At 42.1% G+C, this 14,984-nt stretch overlaps 1 protein-coding gene across 4 annotated transcripts in view; it reads left to right on the top strand.

Annotated features, from left to right (window-relative positions):
* The window catches only part of MTRR (5-methyltetrahydrofolate-homocysteine methyltransferase reductase), a 76,867-nt gene that overhangs the window by 29,556 nt on the left and 32,327 nt on the right, over positions 1-14,984 (top strand). For all 4 annotated transcript variants that reach the window (XR_010916498.1, XM_067529555.1, XM_067529533.1 and 1 more), the window contains one exon: positions 10,523-10,611. Coding sequence is in view for 3 of the 4 variants with exons in the window: in XM_067529555.1 (XP_067385656.1) it covers positions 10,523-10,611 (89 nt within the window). In the remaining variant the exon portion in view is untranslated. The remainder of the gene's footprint in view (positions 1-10,522; positions 10,612-14,984) is intronic.

Here is a 14,984-nt window from a genome sequence, read left to right as displayed (position 1 = left end):
TTATCTATTATCCTGTCATTTCATCCTTATTTTACAAGGGGTCAGTGTGTTCTTGTACCATCTCTTAGGATTGCATTTACATAGTTACCTGAGAGATCTGTGTGTTTTTTGTACCATCCTTTCCAGTCAGGAATGTGTTTACTTGGTGTTAGCTGTTACCTAGTGTGTTGTTGTTTTGCCCTGGCCAACCGTACTCTGGTTCACAGTCTTTGGTTCACACTGTTAGTTATGCTTAGGGCTTCAGCAAGGCCTACACGAGGTAATTCTTCAATGGAAAGCAGAATCCCTTTTACACTGAGGGGCAATAGAGTGTGTTCTGCCTCATTATCATGGGAGAGGGTTCTACTCCTTGTATTTCCTAATCCGCCCCAAAAAATGGAGGGCGGAGACCCATCCTGGACCTTTGGCAACTCAACATCTTTATTCAAAAGCTGAAGTTTTGGATGATTATAGTAGCATCTATAATCCCCTTCCTTCAAGAAGTGATGTGGTTCGCTGCTTTCAATATGAAGGACACTGACAGGATGCTGGGAGAGACGAGGCTGATTCATCCCTCTGCCATGGGTGTCCTAATTAGAGGGGATTGGAAAAGGCTGAGGAAACCTGCACGGAGTAGGCTGATGAGGAGCAGCTGCCAGGCTCGTTAGCCAGGCACTATAAAGACTCCCAGGAAAGAAGTGCAGTAGCAAACAGCTGGCAAAGGGAGACACTGAAGCAGAAGGGTGTGCTTCCCTTGATCAGTGGCTGGAGCAGTGAGGCCCCTGGGGCTGTTAGACCGGACTGTATATTAATAGATGGTGTGGGATATAAATTGTAAATAAAGAGCACTGATGGGAGTACGAAGCTGACGTCTCTGCATGGTTTATGGGCACAGAGGAACTGATCAGTAGGGGGCCTGCACAAACCTGCTACAGACACATATTTCCTTATGGACATTCACCCATCACATGGGAGTTTCCTGCATTTTGTGCTAGGCCAGGAACACGTCCAATTTCGAATCCTCCCTTTTGGGCTGGCTGTGGTGCCCAGAATATTTACAGATGTTTTCTTTGTAGTAGCAGTGAAGATGAGACACTAGGGCTATATGGTATTCCCATCCCTGGCAAATCTCGTCAAGAGGTCAGGTTGGTGACAGGGCTTCTCATACAACTTTTAACAGACCTAGGCATTTATGTGAATAAAGAAAAGTCTGTTCGTTACCTCCCAAGGTCAATACATTTTATAGGGCAAGGTTGGACTCTGTTTCCACAAGAGTGTTACTCCCCTCAGAAGGGCTTCATGCAATGAGCAACCTGATTTCACACATCATCCTCAATCCAGTGCATAAGTGCTGCTCACTATTAGGTTATATGGCTGCATGTACCTATATGATTCATTTTGCCAGACTCCATTTGCAATACTTGCAGGCTTAGCTCCACTTGATCTATGAATTAAAGGACCACATCATCTGCAGGGTGGTCATTCTCGCCGGAGTTACTTCCTTAACATGGTGGTCGAACCCGGTAAAGGTCATGGTGGGAGTTCCCTTCAGCATTCCCATACCCAGGGCTGCCATTGTGACAGATCTCCCTTCTAGGGTGGAGTTCTCACTGCTCAGGGCATCTGAGAGGCCAGATTATGTAGAAACTTTACTGGAACTGAGTGGCCTGCCTTGCATGCAGTGCTTTCCTCCACTTATACACTCACTCCATATACAGATAATGTTGGAGGATATCACTACAGTGGCCTATCTAAATAAACAGGGAGGAGTATCACAATACAGTTCTTGTACCTTCCCAGTATTCATAACTCTCTGGCAGATAAATTAATCTGAAGCTTCTCAGTAGATCATGAGTGGGAAGTTCACAACAGGGTCCTAAGTGAGATATTCACACAGTGCGATACTCCGCTATGGAATCTCTTTGTATCCCAAACTAAGACAGCTCACCCTATGTTGCTCCAGGGGAGCCATGAGTTGCGACTCTCAAGGTGGCATTCTGCTGATATCCTAGTCAAACAGACTCAGATATACCTTTCCTCTCATTCTGCTGCTTCTGCAGCTCATAGGGAAGATATGCCGCAACAAAACCAACATCGTTCCCCTGGCACCTCAGTGGCCAAGATGTTCTGGCTCATGGAATTTCTAACAATGTCTGCTGGCCCATCAATCAAGATCTACCTGTTCCTGGATCTCCTAACCCTGAACAGAGGGAAGACCAAGAATCCCAAACTGGGCTCACTCTACCTTATGGCCTGGTTTTTGAGTGGGCATTGGAAATAGATGAAGGTTACTTGTGTTTTGAGCCCCTGTTCAGGTCTACATTATTATTGAGTAATTGCGTCCAGTTCTGGGTGCCACATTTCAGGAAAGATGTGGATAAGTTGGAGAAAGTCCAAAGGAGAGCAACAAAAATGTTTAAAGGTCTAGAAAACATGACCTATGTGGAAAGATTGACAAAAATGAGTTTGTTTAGTCTGAAGAAGAGAAGACTGTAACTATTTCAAATGATTGGACATAACAGTATGTACTTTTTCAAGTACATAAAAGATTGTTACAAGGAGGAGGGAGAAAAATCATTCTTGTTAACCTCTGAAGATAGGACAAGAAGCAATGGCCCTAAATTAGAGCAATGGAGTTTTAGATTGGACATTAGGAAAAACTTCCTTACCGTCAGGGTAGTTAAAGACTGAAAAAAATTTCCTTGGGTAGTTGTGGAATCTCCATCATTGGAGGTTTTTAAGAGCAGGTTAGACAGTCACCTGTCAGGGATGGTCTAGATCAGCGGTTCCCAAACTGTGGTATACATACCACCTGTGTTACGCAGGCCCTCTCCCAGTGGTACGCGTCCACCAATTAATCAAGGCCTGGTCTACACTTACAGTGAAATTTGGTAGCAGTCGACGGGAGATACGCAAGCTACATAGAGTATCTCCCATCGACTTCCTAAATTCTAATGAGTGCGTTGTCCCCACTATGCTGCCCTCCCGTTGACGCAGCATTACTCTTTTTCCAGGAGTGGATTTATTAAGTCGATTTCCAGATCGATTGAGTAGGTCTCTACTTCCACTCAGTTGATCCTGAAGAATCGATCTGACGGCAGTAATTTGCCACCGTCAGTGAAGACATGCTCTAAGAGTGCAGAATTATTTTAAAAAAAATTTCATTCCACCATGTCTGATGGGGCAAGTTTATAATGTATTTATTAATATTTTGCAAGACTACAGCTTTTTATATACATAGCTATGCTATTGATACAATGTGTTTTAACAACACTTAGGTTTTAAGACAGTTTTCATATACAGTCTGTTAAAAAATTGGTGGTGGCATTTTATGTTGGTGGTAAGCAATGTGGTAGAGTATGGGAACTGCTGGTTTAGATAATACTTAGTCCTCGAGTGCAGAGGACTGGACTAGAAGACCTCTTAAGGTCCCTTCCAGTCCTGTGATTCTGTGATTAGCAATGGAAGGAACTGAGGTGCCACTGCTTGTGTGTCCCTTCTCCCCTCCACACTTCTATAGCCCCACCATCAGAAAGTGCTTGAAAACTGAGGGAAGGGATGGGAATGGGGTGTGTGAATGCTCTAATAGGCATTACTAATAGAAGGCTGCACAGTTCAATAGAGCTGGCACATATCCCAAAAGTGTGAATATGCAGAGTCCATCTTGGAAAAACCTCAGTTACAAGTAAGTAACCTTCATTTATTACAATCAGCAAACACAGCACATTGACTAAAGATTAATTTGCCTAGTCTTGACTCAGATGGCAATAGAAACATCTTCTTTATATATTTTGCTAATTATTAGTTGATGGTAGGTTTGCCAAAGAACATGTAGATAAAGCTGTCCTAAAGAACTTGCTGGGATTCAGCAGTGTTATGGAAATCCCCAGCTGGAGTGGCACAGCTTAGCTAAACCCAAGGATTGAGGTCTTAAAATGTAGTTCAGTCTCCATGTTCATTCCACTGTTTACACACCCCAAGAGTGTGTAGCCCCTCCAAGTCAGATTCAAGGCTCATTAGTAGGACACTGAGGGGAGGCTTGAACTGCAGTTGCTCAGTCTGTCCAGGCTGTGTGATAAGTAACGAGAAAACTTCAATTTCTAGGGTTATTAATGCAGCACTTTTCACAAGCACTAAATTTGGCACCACCCAGAAAAAAAGTAAAACTATTGTTTGTGCAGCATTTAGGGATGTTGTGTTTTTATTGATCTGTGAAATGCTGTGCTCAGATATTGCCCAGTATAAATAATAATGAAAAGGGAGGATTATGCTTTTGTGATCTACTGCTGTTTAAAAATCTTCAGTAGGAACTATGGGTATGTTTCTTACTTGGTTGTTTTTATGTCTTGAGTATATGTGGCACATGTGTATGAACTATAGAGACTGCTGCTATGGTTGAAGTCAATTATCAACTATTTTAATTTGCTCCTAACTTTTAAAAAAATTCTCCTTCTGCAGCCCAGTGTTTCCCACAGTTCTGGCTGTCTGGGCTGCTCTCATCTCTCTGCAGCTCACAGAAGTGGATTGTGTTATGGCACTGCACCGTCTGGCCACCCCCTCTGCTCCCACTTGCAGACAGATTCTCTGCCTTCATGGTCTTTTTTGCTCCTGGCCTACTCCTTCTATTTTAACTTTTCTGCCCAGTTTTTTGGGCATTGGGGACCAGTGTTCTCCCTTTTCAGCATTCTGCCTCCTCCCTTGTCAGCTAACCCCTCAGGGGTCTAACCTTCCCTGAGCCTCCCCTGCAGTATCTCCCTGCTGGCTCCTCTTACCCTTACAGTCATGGCAGAGCAGCCAAGAAAGCACTGGGTCAAATCCAAGCAGTGCTTTATATGATGAGGCAGCCTTCCTAGGCCCAGAAGATGGCAACTAGTGCCCAGCCTGCCTCTAGCCCTCCATCCCTAACTCAGTTAGGTTCTACAGCTGCGAGTCAGACAGGCGAGTGTAGTCCCCTACTTACCGAGGCAGCCACGACTCCAGTGAAGGAAAAAATGGACCAGGAACCCTAGTGCAGAGTATAAGGAGAAGCTCCAAAAATGAGGATGACCCTGATCACTTGACTCAGCAGGTAAGTCCCAGGGATCCCTGCAAAACAAAGAATAGAGGCTTGTGGGGCTATAGGTTATCCCTCTGCTCAGTCTTAAAGTTAGTCCTGAGCACCTTGGGGAAAGTATTAGGGCTTTCCATAAGCTCCCTCTCTCCCAAGTTGATCATGAGGCTTTTACAAGTTCCCTCCACCCAGGGGGAATGGGACCACTGAGGAAGGATACTGAGGCAGAACTTTCAAAAGAGCTTCAGGTCCTAAGGAAGGCAAGCAGCAAAAGACCTCATCAAAGTTGCAGCAGAGCACCTACCTCCCTAAGGGCACAAAAAAGGTTAAAAAAAAAAAAATCTAAAAAGAAAAAGTACAAAACATCCAGGATATATGAATCTTCCTCCTCCTCCTCTTCTCCCTTCTCTTCCACTGAGGAAGGTGAGCTGTCTGACTCTGAAATGTGAGCAGGTTCCTGTGAGTTAGCTTCCCAGTGCTCTTCTCCCCTCAAAATCTTCCCCAAGACTGCAAGACCTTTTCACTCCTCCTTTGTGGAAGTGATTAAGGATGAATGGAACAAGCCTGGTAAGGCAAGCATATTAACAAGAGTGACCTCAGGCACTATAATATTCAAGAACCAAAGGACTAATGGTGCTGAGACACCATAAGTTGATGCCAGCGTCCCTTGCCAGGGATGTGGTTACTCCCTCTGAAGGGGAGTTTTACTGTAAGGCCCCCCTGAATAGAAAGATGGAACCCACTCTCAAAAAGGCATTTGAAGCCTGCTGCCACCTCTGAATCCCCCTGGCTGCTACCTGCTTTGCAAGATTATCTTGCTCCTGGCTGGAAAATCTCAAAGCCCTTAAGGACAGAGATTTCCCAGAATTTGGCTCCACTTTAAAGAAAGTCTCCCTAGCAACATCATTTGTAGCTGATACTTCCTTGGATGCAATGAGGTTCTCAGGCTGAGCCATGGCTTCCAGCTCAGTAGCTAGGTGCCACCTCTGGTTCCAACCCTAGAAGGTGGATATTCACTCTAAAGCAGGTCCTATGGTCAGCCAAGTTTACAGTCTCCCCTCCTTTTTGGAGAAAAGCTGGGTAAGTGGTAGCTGACCATTTAGCAAAATCCAGTCTCTCCCTTTCCCAGTAAGTTGTCTCGAGAGAATATAGGCCATCCCTCAGAGAGGTGCTCCTTTCACTCCTTATACTCACAGAGGTACCAGTGAAGGGACAACAGATTCCCCAAGGGAAAACAGTAGAATCAAGGTCTGCCTTCTCCTCTCCCCTTCTCCCCCCACCCCCCAAATATGACAAAGATTGCATAGCCTTTGGTCCAGAGTTGAAGCTAGGGGGCAGGATTCCCTATTTCCTAGAGGAATGGTTTTCATTGACCACAGACAAGTTGGTCAGGGAAATAATGAGCTGGGATACTCCCTCAGCTGTGGGCTCCACCACATCTATTCTTTATTCAATCACCCAGCTTCAATGACCCCATAAACAATCTGGTCCAGAAAGAAATATCTCCTGGATATGGGACTGATAAACCATGTTCCCACAGAAGAAAGGTTCTCTGGGTTCTACTACATTCTCTTCATTGTACAGGGGAGATATCAGAGCCATTCCCCACCTCCAAAGGCTCAACAAGTGGATGAAGAAAACTAAGTTTTGGGTGGAGACCCTTGCCTCCACGATGCCATCCCTGTCCCAGGGGGACTTCCTGACTTCGTAGATCTAGTAGACACATATCTCCATATCCCCATCAGACTGTGCCTTTGCTCACTTCTGAAATTCACCTATGGCAGGAAACATCAATACTGAACTCTCCTGCTCACTGGGTCCTTGGCCTCCAGGGTTTTAACAAAGATGTAGGTGGTGATAATAGCCAGACTCAGGTCTCAGGGAACTCCTTGTCCCCCTTCCTGGACGACATCCTGATCAAAGCTCCATTGCAGTCAGCAGCATACAAGGCCATGTCTCAGATGTTGATTCTCCTCCAAGAGCATAGCTTCATCATCAGTACCAGGAAAAGTTCTCTTGTTCCATCCAGAAATTTATTTTCTTGCCCTAGAGCCGTAGGAGGCCTATCATAACACTGTGCCTCCAACTGCTAGTTCTCCTGGTCTTATGCATAGGGATCATTCCACAGGCACAATCACATATCAGAAGTCTTCAAGCCTTCATGCTAAAGGTTTGGCACCAATTTCTAGAACACACAAAAGATCAAGTAGGAGCTCAAACACAGGTATACAATTCCTTACAAGAGTGGCCAGCCCATAACAATGTCTGCAGATATGTCCATCTGCCTTCCAGATCCTTTAGTCCTGGCAACTGACACCACTCTAGAAGGCTGGGGAGCTCATTAGAAGTCCAAATAGCCCATGGCCTCTGGAGCTAAGAGGAAAAGGCTCATAGCATAAATCTTGGAGAGTTGAGAGCAGATAAGCTATTGCTGCAAAGGTTCCAGCCTACCCTAAAGGGGAACCATGTCCTGGTTCATTCAGATAATATGACTATGGAAGCATGTTTAAACAACCAGGGTGGACTAAGGAGTCTGGCACTACAATTGAAATAATGAGGTGAGTGAAAAATGATATGAGTGGAACAGTTCTTCCTTTCCTTCAGAGCAATCCACATCAAAGGGGATCTGAACCAAAAGGCAGACTGGCTCAGCAGGCACTGGGTTAACAAATCCGAATGGGGCCAGAATCAGGAGTCAGTCTCATTGTTCAGATGTTTGGCCTGTCTTTGACTGATCTGTTCATGAATTGTACAAACGCAAATAGGCCAAAATACTTCACAAGGGAGGTAGACCCCAGATGCCTTATCGCGCAGTTGGCCACCTTTTCCACTACTGGAAAATAAAATGAGAACAGGTGTCAGGTAATACTGATAACTCCTCATTGGCCAAGGAGACTTTGATTCTCAGAGCAGACACTGAAGCTACTGCTCCAGCTTCCATGGATACAGGACATCCTCTTGCGAAGTACTCTTCTTCATCTCAACCCAAAACAACTTCAACAAACAGCCTGTTATTGAGAGGGAAGCACTAGAAGGTCTTGGTCTGTCCTCATGAGACATTCAGACATTGTTTTCATCTAGGAAAGTATTGACACTAAAAGTAGCTGGACCGGATTCAACAACTAGTGCCAAGAGCACAATGGGAAATCCCAGAATTCCAGGAATTCTAACCATTCTTGACTTTCTCCAGGAAAGTATGGACAGAGGCCTTCAGTTCAGTATCATTGCATGTCAGATGTCTGCTCTTAGTAGCAGGCTATTCACAAAATCCTTCAGCTCCCTGGCAGACAGTCCACAAATAGCCACATTCCTTTGAGCAGTCCGATAAATCACACCAGCAGTCAGTCAGCTCTTCCCAAAATGGGACCTTTTGCTAGTTTTGAGAGCTTTCACAAAAGCCATCCCTTTGAACCTCTGGCTTCAGTATCAATCTTTTATTTATCTATTAAGACTAGTTTCCTAGTAGCTGTCACATCTCTCGAGAGCTGGCAGCCTTATCTATACTTTGTGTTACACGAAGATAAAATGGTGCTAAGAGCACCAGAATCCTGTCTTTCTAAGGTAAATTCCTCCTTCCACATTTCCCAAGAATTTGTGGTTCCTTTATTCTGTCCAAAATCACAATATCCAACTGAAAAGGTGTGGTACACCTTAGGTTTTCAACACTCTTCTGAATTCTATCTCAAGCATACAGATTCCACAAGAATATTGGGCTCCCTGTTTTTTTCCTTCCACCTGAAATGCTTTCAAGTCCTCCACTGCTAGGTGGATTCGTATATTGGAAGCCTATATATCAGAGATTTCTGTCCCAGAAAGGATCAGTGCTCATTTCCCAAGTTCCTTAGCAATATCATGGGTGGAACGAGCAAGTGTGTCCGCTTCAGATATTTGTGGAGTGGCCACTTGGTCTGCATTTAACACCTTCATTACACACTGCAAGGTGGACTTTCTCTCTTCTGCGGAGACCTCCTTTGGCAGGAAGTTGCTGCAGGTGGTGGTCCAGAAGTAATATACTTTTGAGGGAGCTCATGAAAAGGGGGATACTTCTTTCCTACAGAACTTTTGTTTTGTAATCCTCCCTACATCTATTCACTGCTCGCTATTCCCCAGATGTCCAGAATTGTGGGAGATGCTGGGCTGTAGAACAGAAAATTTCTTACTGATGATTTTCATTCTGCTTGCAGCGTCTCCCACAGTTCTACCCACTATGGTTGGATCATTACCATATGACTGTCTTCCTTGGTCTAATGTACATACTTATTTCATCATCTCTGGAATATTTGTTTTTGACGTTATGTAGTTTTACAGTTTGGGAATAACTCATAGTTGCAAGTGGGTCAGAGGAAGTGTGGCCAGAGCATGTGGTGCCAAAACGCTGATCCACCTCTGTGAGCTGCAGAGAGAAGAGAGCAGCCCAGATGTCCAGAATTGTGGGATACACTGCTAGCAGAAATTATCATTAAGAAGTTTTCCGTTCTGTGTGTTAAGGGTCCACAGATCAATTACAGTTGGTACTTTAGGCTGTTTGCAGCTTGTGGGGCAGAACCAGATCTGCAGTCACTGGCACTAGGGGTTTGCCTCAGTCTCTGAAGTTTCCTCAGGATTGTTCCGTCCTCCCACTAGCCAGACCTCCCAGCTACCGGGCTTTTCCAAAGGAAATGCCAAACTTTATTTCAGATGTTTTAAATTAACAGGCTCAGTAATGTATCTTATTCCCAGCCATGTCCGAGGGGCTGTGTTTGCCTTTTGAGAAGATTGCCTCAGCTCTGCTTCTACTTCTCAGACATTAGCAGGAGATGGTGTGCCTTCAGGCTTTAGGGAGTGAGCTAGGCTAAGAAAAATCAGAGTCAAAAGGAAGGAGTCTCTCTGCCCTGCTTTTCCCCCCTAATCTCACCCTCCCCTCGAGAGAAATGCCATTGAGTTGGCATGAGCTAATTTCATGCTGCTTGTCAACTGCTAATACAGTCACTCTGTGCAACTTGAGTATTATTTTGCCGAGTGGCTACCCACTGTAACTAGGCTAACTCGAGAGGAGTTAACTTGAGCTAACTCTTCAGTAAAGACATAATCTTAAAGATCAGTGAAGTGGGGCAGAGTTGCAGCTTCCACGATCCATAGCCATCCTAAGGCCTTCCACCACAATGAAGAGTATAGAGGAAAACATCTGTTTGGAGAACCTCAAATGTTTCCTCTCCATGGGTTTTTTTTTCCATCATAGGGGAGTTGGCAACAAGGCCTTGAAGACTCAGTGGTAAAATCTATAGCACTGTGTGTTTAATGAAACCTATTATTGTATTTCACACCTTTTCAATAACCTTGAGTTCTATAGTAGGTTCTTCAGTAGAGAATATTTGTCTAGCTATTCAGTACAAATGCCAATAATTCTGAATATGGAGCACAGTTTAACTCTGATATTTCTTTAAAGACCAAATGTATTATGAAACTGCTGTTGGTTTTAATTAATTAACTAATTTTCATTTCTACACTCCACAGGAGCAGCTCGGCCACAGCATATACCTGAAGGAAGTACTGTGGAATTTATTCTTACCTGGTGTCTGGAAATAAGAGCAATTCCCAAAAAGGTTTTTATATATTGCTTTGCTATTTCTGAGGAAAGGTCTTACAGATTTTAATGCCAGAAGGGACCATTGTGATAATCCAGTCTGACCTCCTATATAACACAGGCAATAGAACTCACCCAAAATAATTCCGAGAGCATATTTCTTAAAAGAACATCCAGTTTTGATTTAAAAATTGCTAGTGATGGAGAATCCACCATGAGCCTTGGTAAACTGTTCCAATGGTTAATTACCCTCATTGTTAAAAATTTACAGCTTGTTTCCAGCCTGAATTTGTCTACTTCCAGCTTCCAGCCATTGGATCATATTATATATACCTTTCTTTGCTAGATTGAAGAGCCCATTATCAAATATTTATTCCCCTTGTGGTTCTTGTAGACTGTAATCAAGTTACTCCTTAACCTTCTCTTTGTTAAGCTAAATAGATTGAGCTCCTTGAGTCTGTCTCTGTAAAGTATATTTTCCAATTCTTTAATCATTCTCTTGGTTCTAGATCCACAAAAACTGTGTAGGTTGTCAGGGTGCCATACTTTCATGTCAGTTTCTATTTACATAATGCTCCTCTTCACATTCATGCATGAAAGAGAACAGGTGCCTGCATAAAGGGGAGTTCTGCCACTATTTGCTTTATCCCCTGCAGAAGTTCCTGTATGAGACTTCTGGTGCTAGAGATCAGAGAGGGGTAGAGGGGTTGGCTAGGTTCCTTCCAGGCAATATCTGTCTGACACACAGGGGAAACATGCATGAGCTAATATAGTTTGAGGCTGTATTAAGCAGCCTTGATTTCACCTCTATAAACTGTGTTGTCCAAGGGACAGAGGGAGTCAGTGGAACTGGGCAGCAGAGCTGAGGCAAGAGGTACACATCTATTTTGCCTGTATATCCTTAAGATACGTTTTGCAATCCTTAGTGGAAGGACAAGTAAGACTCTCAGCAAACTGCATCTCTCTATGCAGGTTCTACCTGTGTAAGGGAAACATGAATGGGACCCTTATAGTACAAAGTCATTTGAGTAGGGACCGTGGATGGCCTTGAACAGCCCCAAGCACATTGGTGCTTAATAAATAATAATAAAACATTAAGACCAGTTCTTACCTATGTATCCCTGCAATATCTTGGCTACAGTAAGGGCTTGTGATTTGCAAAGAAGTAAACCAATTATAAAAATAAAAATAACATTTAATTTCAAATGCTCTCTGAATGAATTACAGCTGTAACAAGTTAAACTACAAGTATTTATTCACATGCTCAGTTGCAGACATATCAGCAACATTAAATCAAATGTTAGTGCAGATCAGTGAGGATTCCCACATGTAACTGAAATAACAAAAGGGATTCAGTAAGGTAGAATACAATTGCCCAATCTGAACACCAAGGTAACACTGTTATTCTGACATGATGAGATTATAAGTGATGTATTTTATCTAATCCAAAATGCAGTAGCCTCCTATTGCTATGCTGGGTTTCAGTTGATTGCTATTATTAATAGTTTGTATCAATAAAGATACAGAAGAAATAGAAGAGGTCCAGAGATGGGTAGCAAACACAAACATAACTGGAGGAATGGAGAGTCTTTCATGTGAAGAGAAATGTAAAAACAACTTAATATCATTCAAAAAGGGATGGGACATTTGAACATTCACAGTTACACTGGATTGGAGCTCGTTTTGTTTTTTTAATTTGAATTTTGAATTTGAAAGTTAAAAAAAGAGTTTGAAAAATCATATTTTTTCCTTTTTTAATCTGCTCTAATTACATAGCATAATTATTTTTTTAAAAGGGTATATGAACCCTCATGCTTCAGGGCATAAGATATCCCCTAGTGAGGGATAGGAAGAAACTTCCCCAATGGGCAAGCTACAGGGTTTCTGTATACCATTAAAGCAATTGGTACTGGTTGCTGTCAGAGATTGGATACTAGATTAGATGGGCCAGTGCTCTGAATTGGAGATAAGAATGCTATCTCTTGAATTATTCACACTGCTTCCTGCAGAATCCTGGGTTTCCCTATGGAGGTCTTCTGTCCAAGCACTGAGACACTCCTCTGGCTTTCTTTGCTTGTGAGATCTCACAGAGAATGAAGGTGGTATGTAGAGCTGGGTGAAACTTTTTCAATTAACATTTTTTAGTGAAATGTTTTGCCACATTTTCTAAATGAAACATTTCAAGTTTTCAATTTGAAATGTCTTTTTGTTTTTGTTTCTTAAAAAAATAAAAAAGGTTTAATAGTGTTCAAAGTGTTCAATAGTGTTCTAAACAAAAAAAGTTTTGATTTTTGTCAAAAAGAAACATTTCATAGCATCATAGAAAATGCGGGAGTGAACCTCGAGAGGTCACCTAGTCCAGCCCTCGTCACTAAGGCATGACTAAGTATCCCTGACCATTCCTGACAGATATTTGTCTAACTTGTTCCGAAAAACTGTCAGTGACAGGCATTCCACAACCTCCCTTGATAACTTATTGCAGTGGTTAACTATCCTTATAGTAAGAAAGTTTTGCCTAGTATCTAACCTGCATCTCCCCTGCTGCAAATTAACCCCATTACTTGTCCTACTTCTGTTGGACATGGAGAACTGATCACTGTTCTCTTTATGACAGCCCTTAACATATTTGAAGACTGTTATCAGCTCTCTCTGTCTTCTTTTTTCAAGACCACACATGTCCGATTTTTTATAATCTTTCATCACAGATCATATTTTCTAAATCATTTTGTTGCTCTCTTTGACACTCTCCAATTTGTCCACATCTATCTTAAATTATGGTGCCCAAAACTGGATACTGTATTCCAGCTTGAGGCCTCATCAGTGCTGAGTAGAGTGGGTCAATTACCTCCTGTGTCTTACTTGACACAACTGTTAATACACCCCAGAATGATAATAGTCTATTTTTGCAACTGCATCACATTATCGTCTCCTATTCAATTTGTGATTCATTATAACCTCCAGATCCTTTTCAGCAGTACTACTACCTAGCTAGTTAGTCTCCATTTTGTATTTGTGCATTTGATTTTTCTTCCCAAGTTAAATGCTTTGCACTTTTCTTTATTAAATTTAATCTTGAACATTTCAGACCAATTTTCCAATTTGTCAAGGTTATTTTAAATTCTAATCTTATCCTACAGAGGACTTGCAACTCCTTCCAACTTGGTATCATCTGCAGATTTTATAAGCATACTGTTCACTCCATTATCCAAGTTATGAATGAAAATATTGAATAGTACTGGACTCAGATAGACTCGTACTAGATAGGTCTTCCCAGATTGACAACGAACCATTGATAACCACACTTTGAGTACAATTTTTCCGCCTGTTGTGCACCCACCTTATATAAGTTCATCTAGACTTTATTTCCGTACTTTACTTATGAGAATGTTACATGTGACTATGTCAAAAGCCTTACTAAAATCAAGATATATCACATCTACTCTTTCTTCCCTATGCACTAGGCCAGTAATTCTGTCAAGGAAGGAAATTAGATTGGTTTGGCCTGATTTGTTCTTAACAAATTTATGCTGGTTATTACTTATTGCCCTATTAATCTTCTGTGTGCTTAGAAATTAATTGTTCAATAATTTGTTCCAGTTTCTTTCTAGGTATTGAAGTTAGGCAGAAATGAAAATTTTATTCAACCCAACATGAATGTTCATTTTACATTGATTTGCTGAAAATTTCAAAAATTTTTATTTTTGGTCTGACCTGAAACTAATTGTTTTTACTTTTCATAATTGCCATTGAAACGAAAAATCTTTTTTTGAACAGTTGTAGTACTATTTTTGAAGGTCTTAGTATTAAATGACAACAACAAGCAATTTAAAATGAAGAATGATTTTCATTTTTTCCTTGTGAATAACTGCTATAGACTTTTTCAAAGACTACCCGCTATAAGCAGATATTAAGTGTTGAAGGTGTATTCTTCTTTCTGTGTATGTATATGATTTTCTTAATAGTCATATGTACTTTATATAAACAAATTCAGAATATTTGATCTCCCAAAAAGAAAAAAAAAGAAAAAAGTTTGAGCTCTTATTAAGGAACCAAGAGGGTAAATGCTATATGAGGACCAGCTGTGCTGCCAGGGGCAGAAACCTAAAGTATGTCTACACCGCATGCCACTAGCAATGGTATAGAGGGTATGTGTAGCTACCCACCCCATTGAAAAGCAGGCTGCGTCCACATTGTGGCATGTAGTCACATGGTGCAGAGAAAGCTCTTGCAGCGAGCAGGCAATGGGGAAAAGCTCCAGCAACTCCCTGTGGCAGGGAAAGATTTGGGAGCAAGATATCAAACTGCTAAAAATAGCAGTGTAGATTTGGGAAGAACTGCTTTGGCATTTAGAGAATCTTGTAGTGTACATACTCACAGGGTTCAGACGTGTTT

This window comes from Emydura macquarii, unplaced genomic scaffold, assembly GCF_026122565.2.
Source record: "Emydura macquarii macquarii isolate MOO-44397 ecotype Brisbane River unplaced genomic scaffold, CSIRO-AGI_Emac_v2 contig_320, whole genome shotgun sequence".
NCBI classification, from domain to species: domain Eukaryota; kingdom Metazoa; phylum Chordata; order Testudines; family Chelidae; genus Emydura; species Emydura macquarii.
This window is presented reverse-complemented; position numbering and strand designations above follow the sequence as displayed.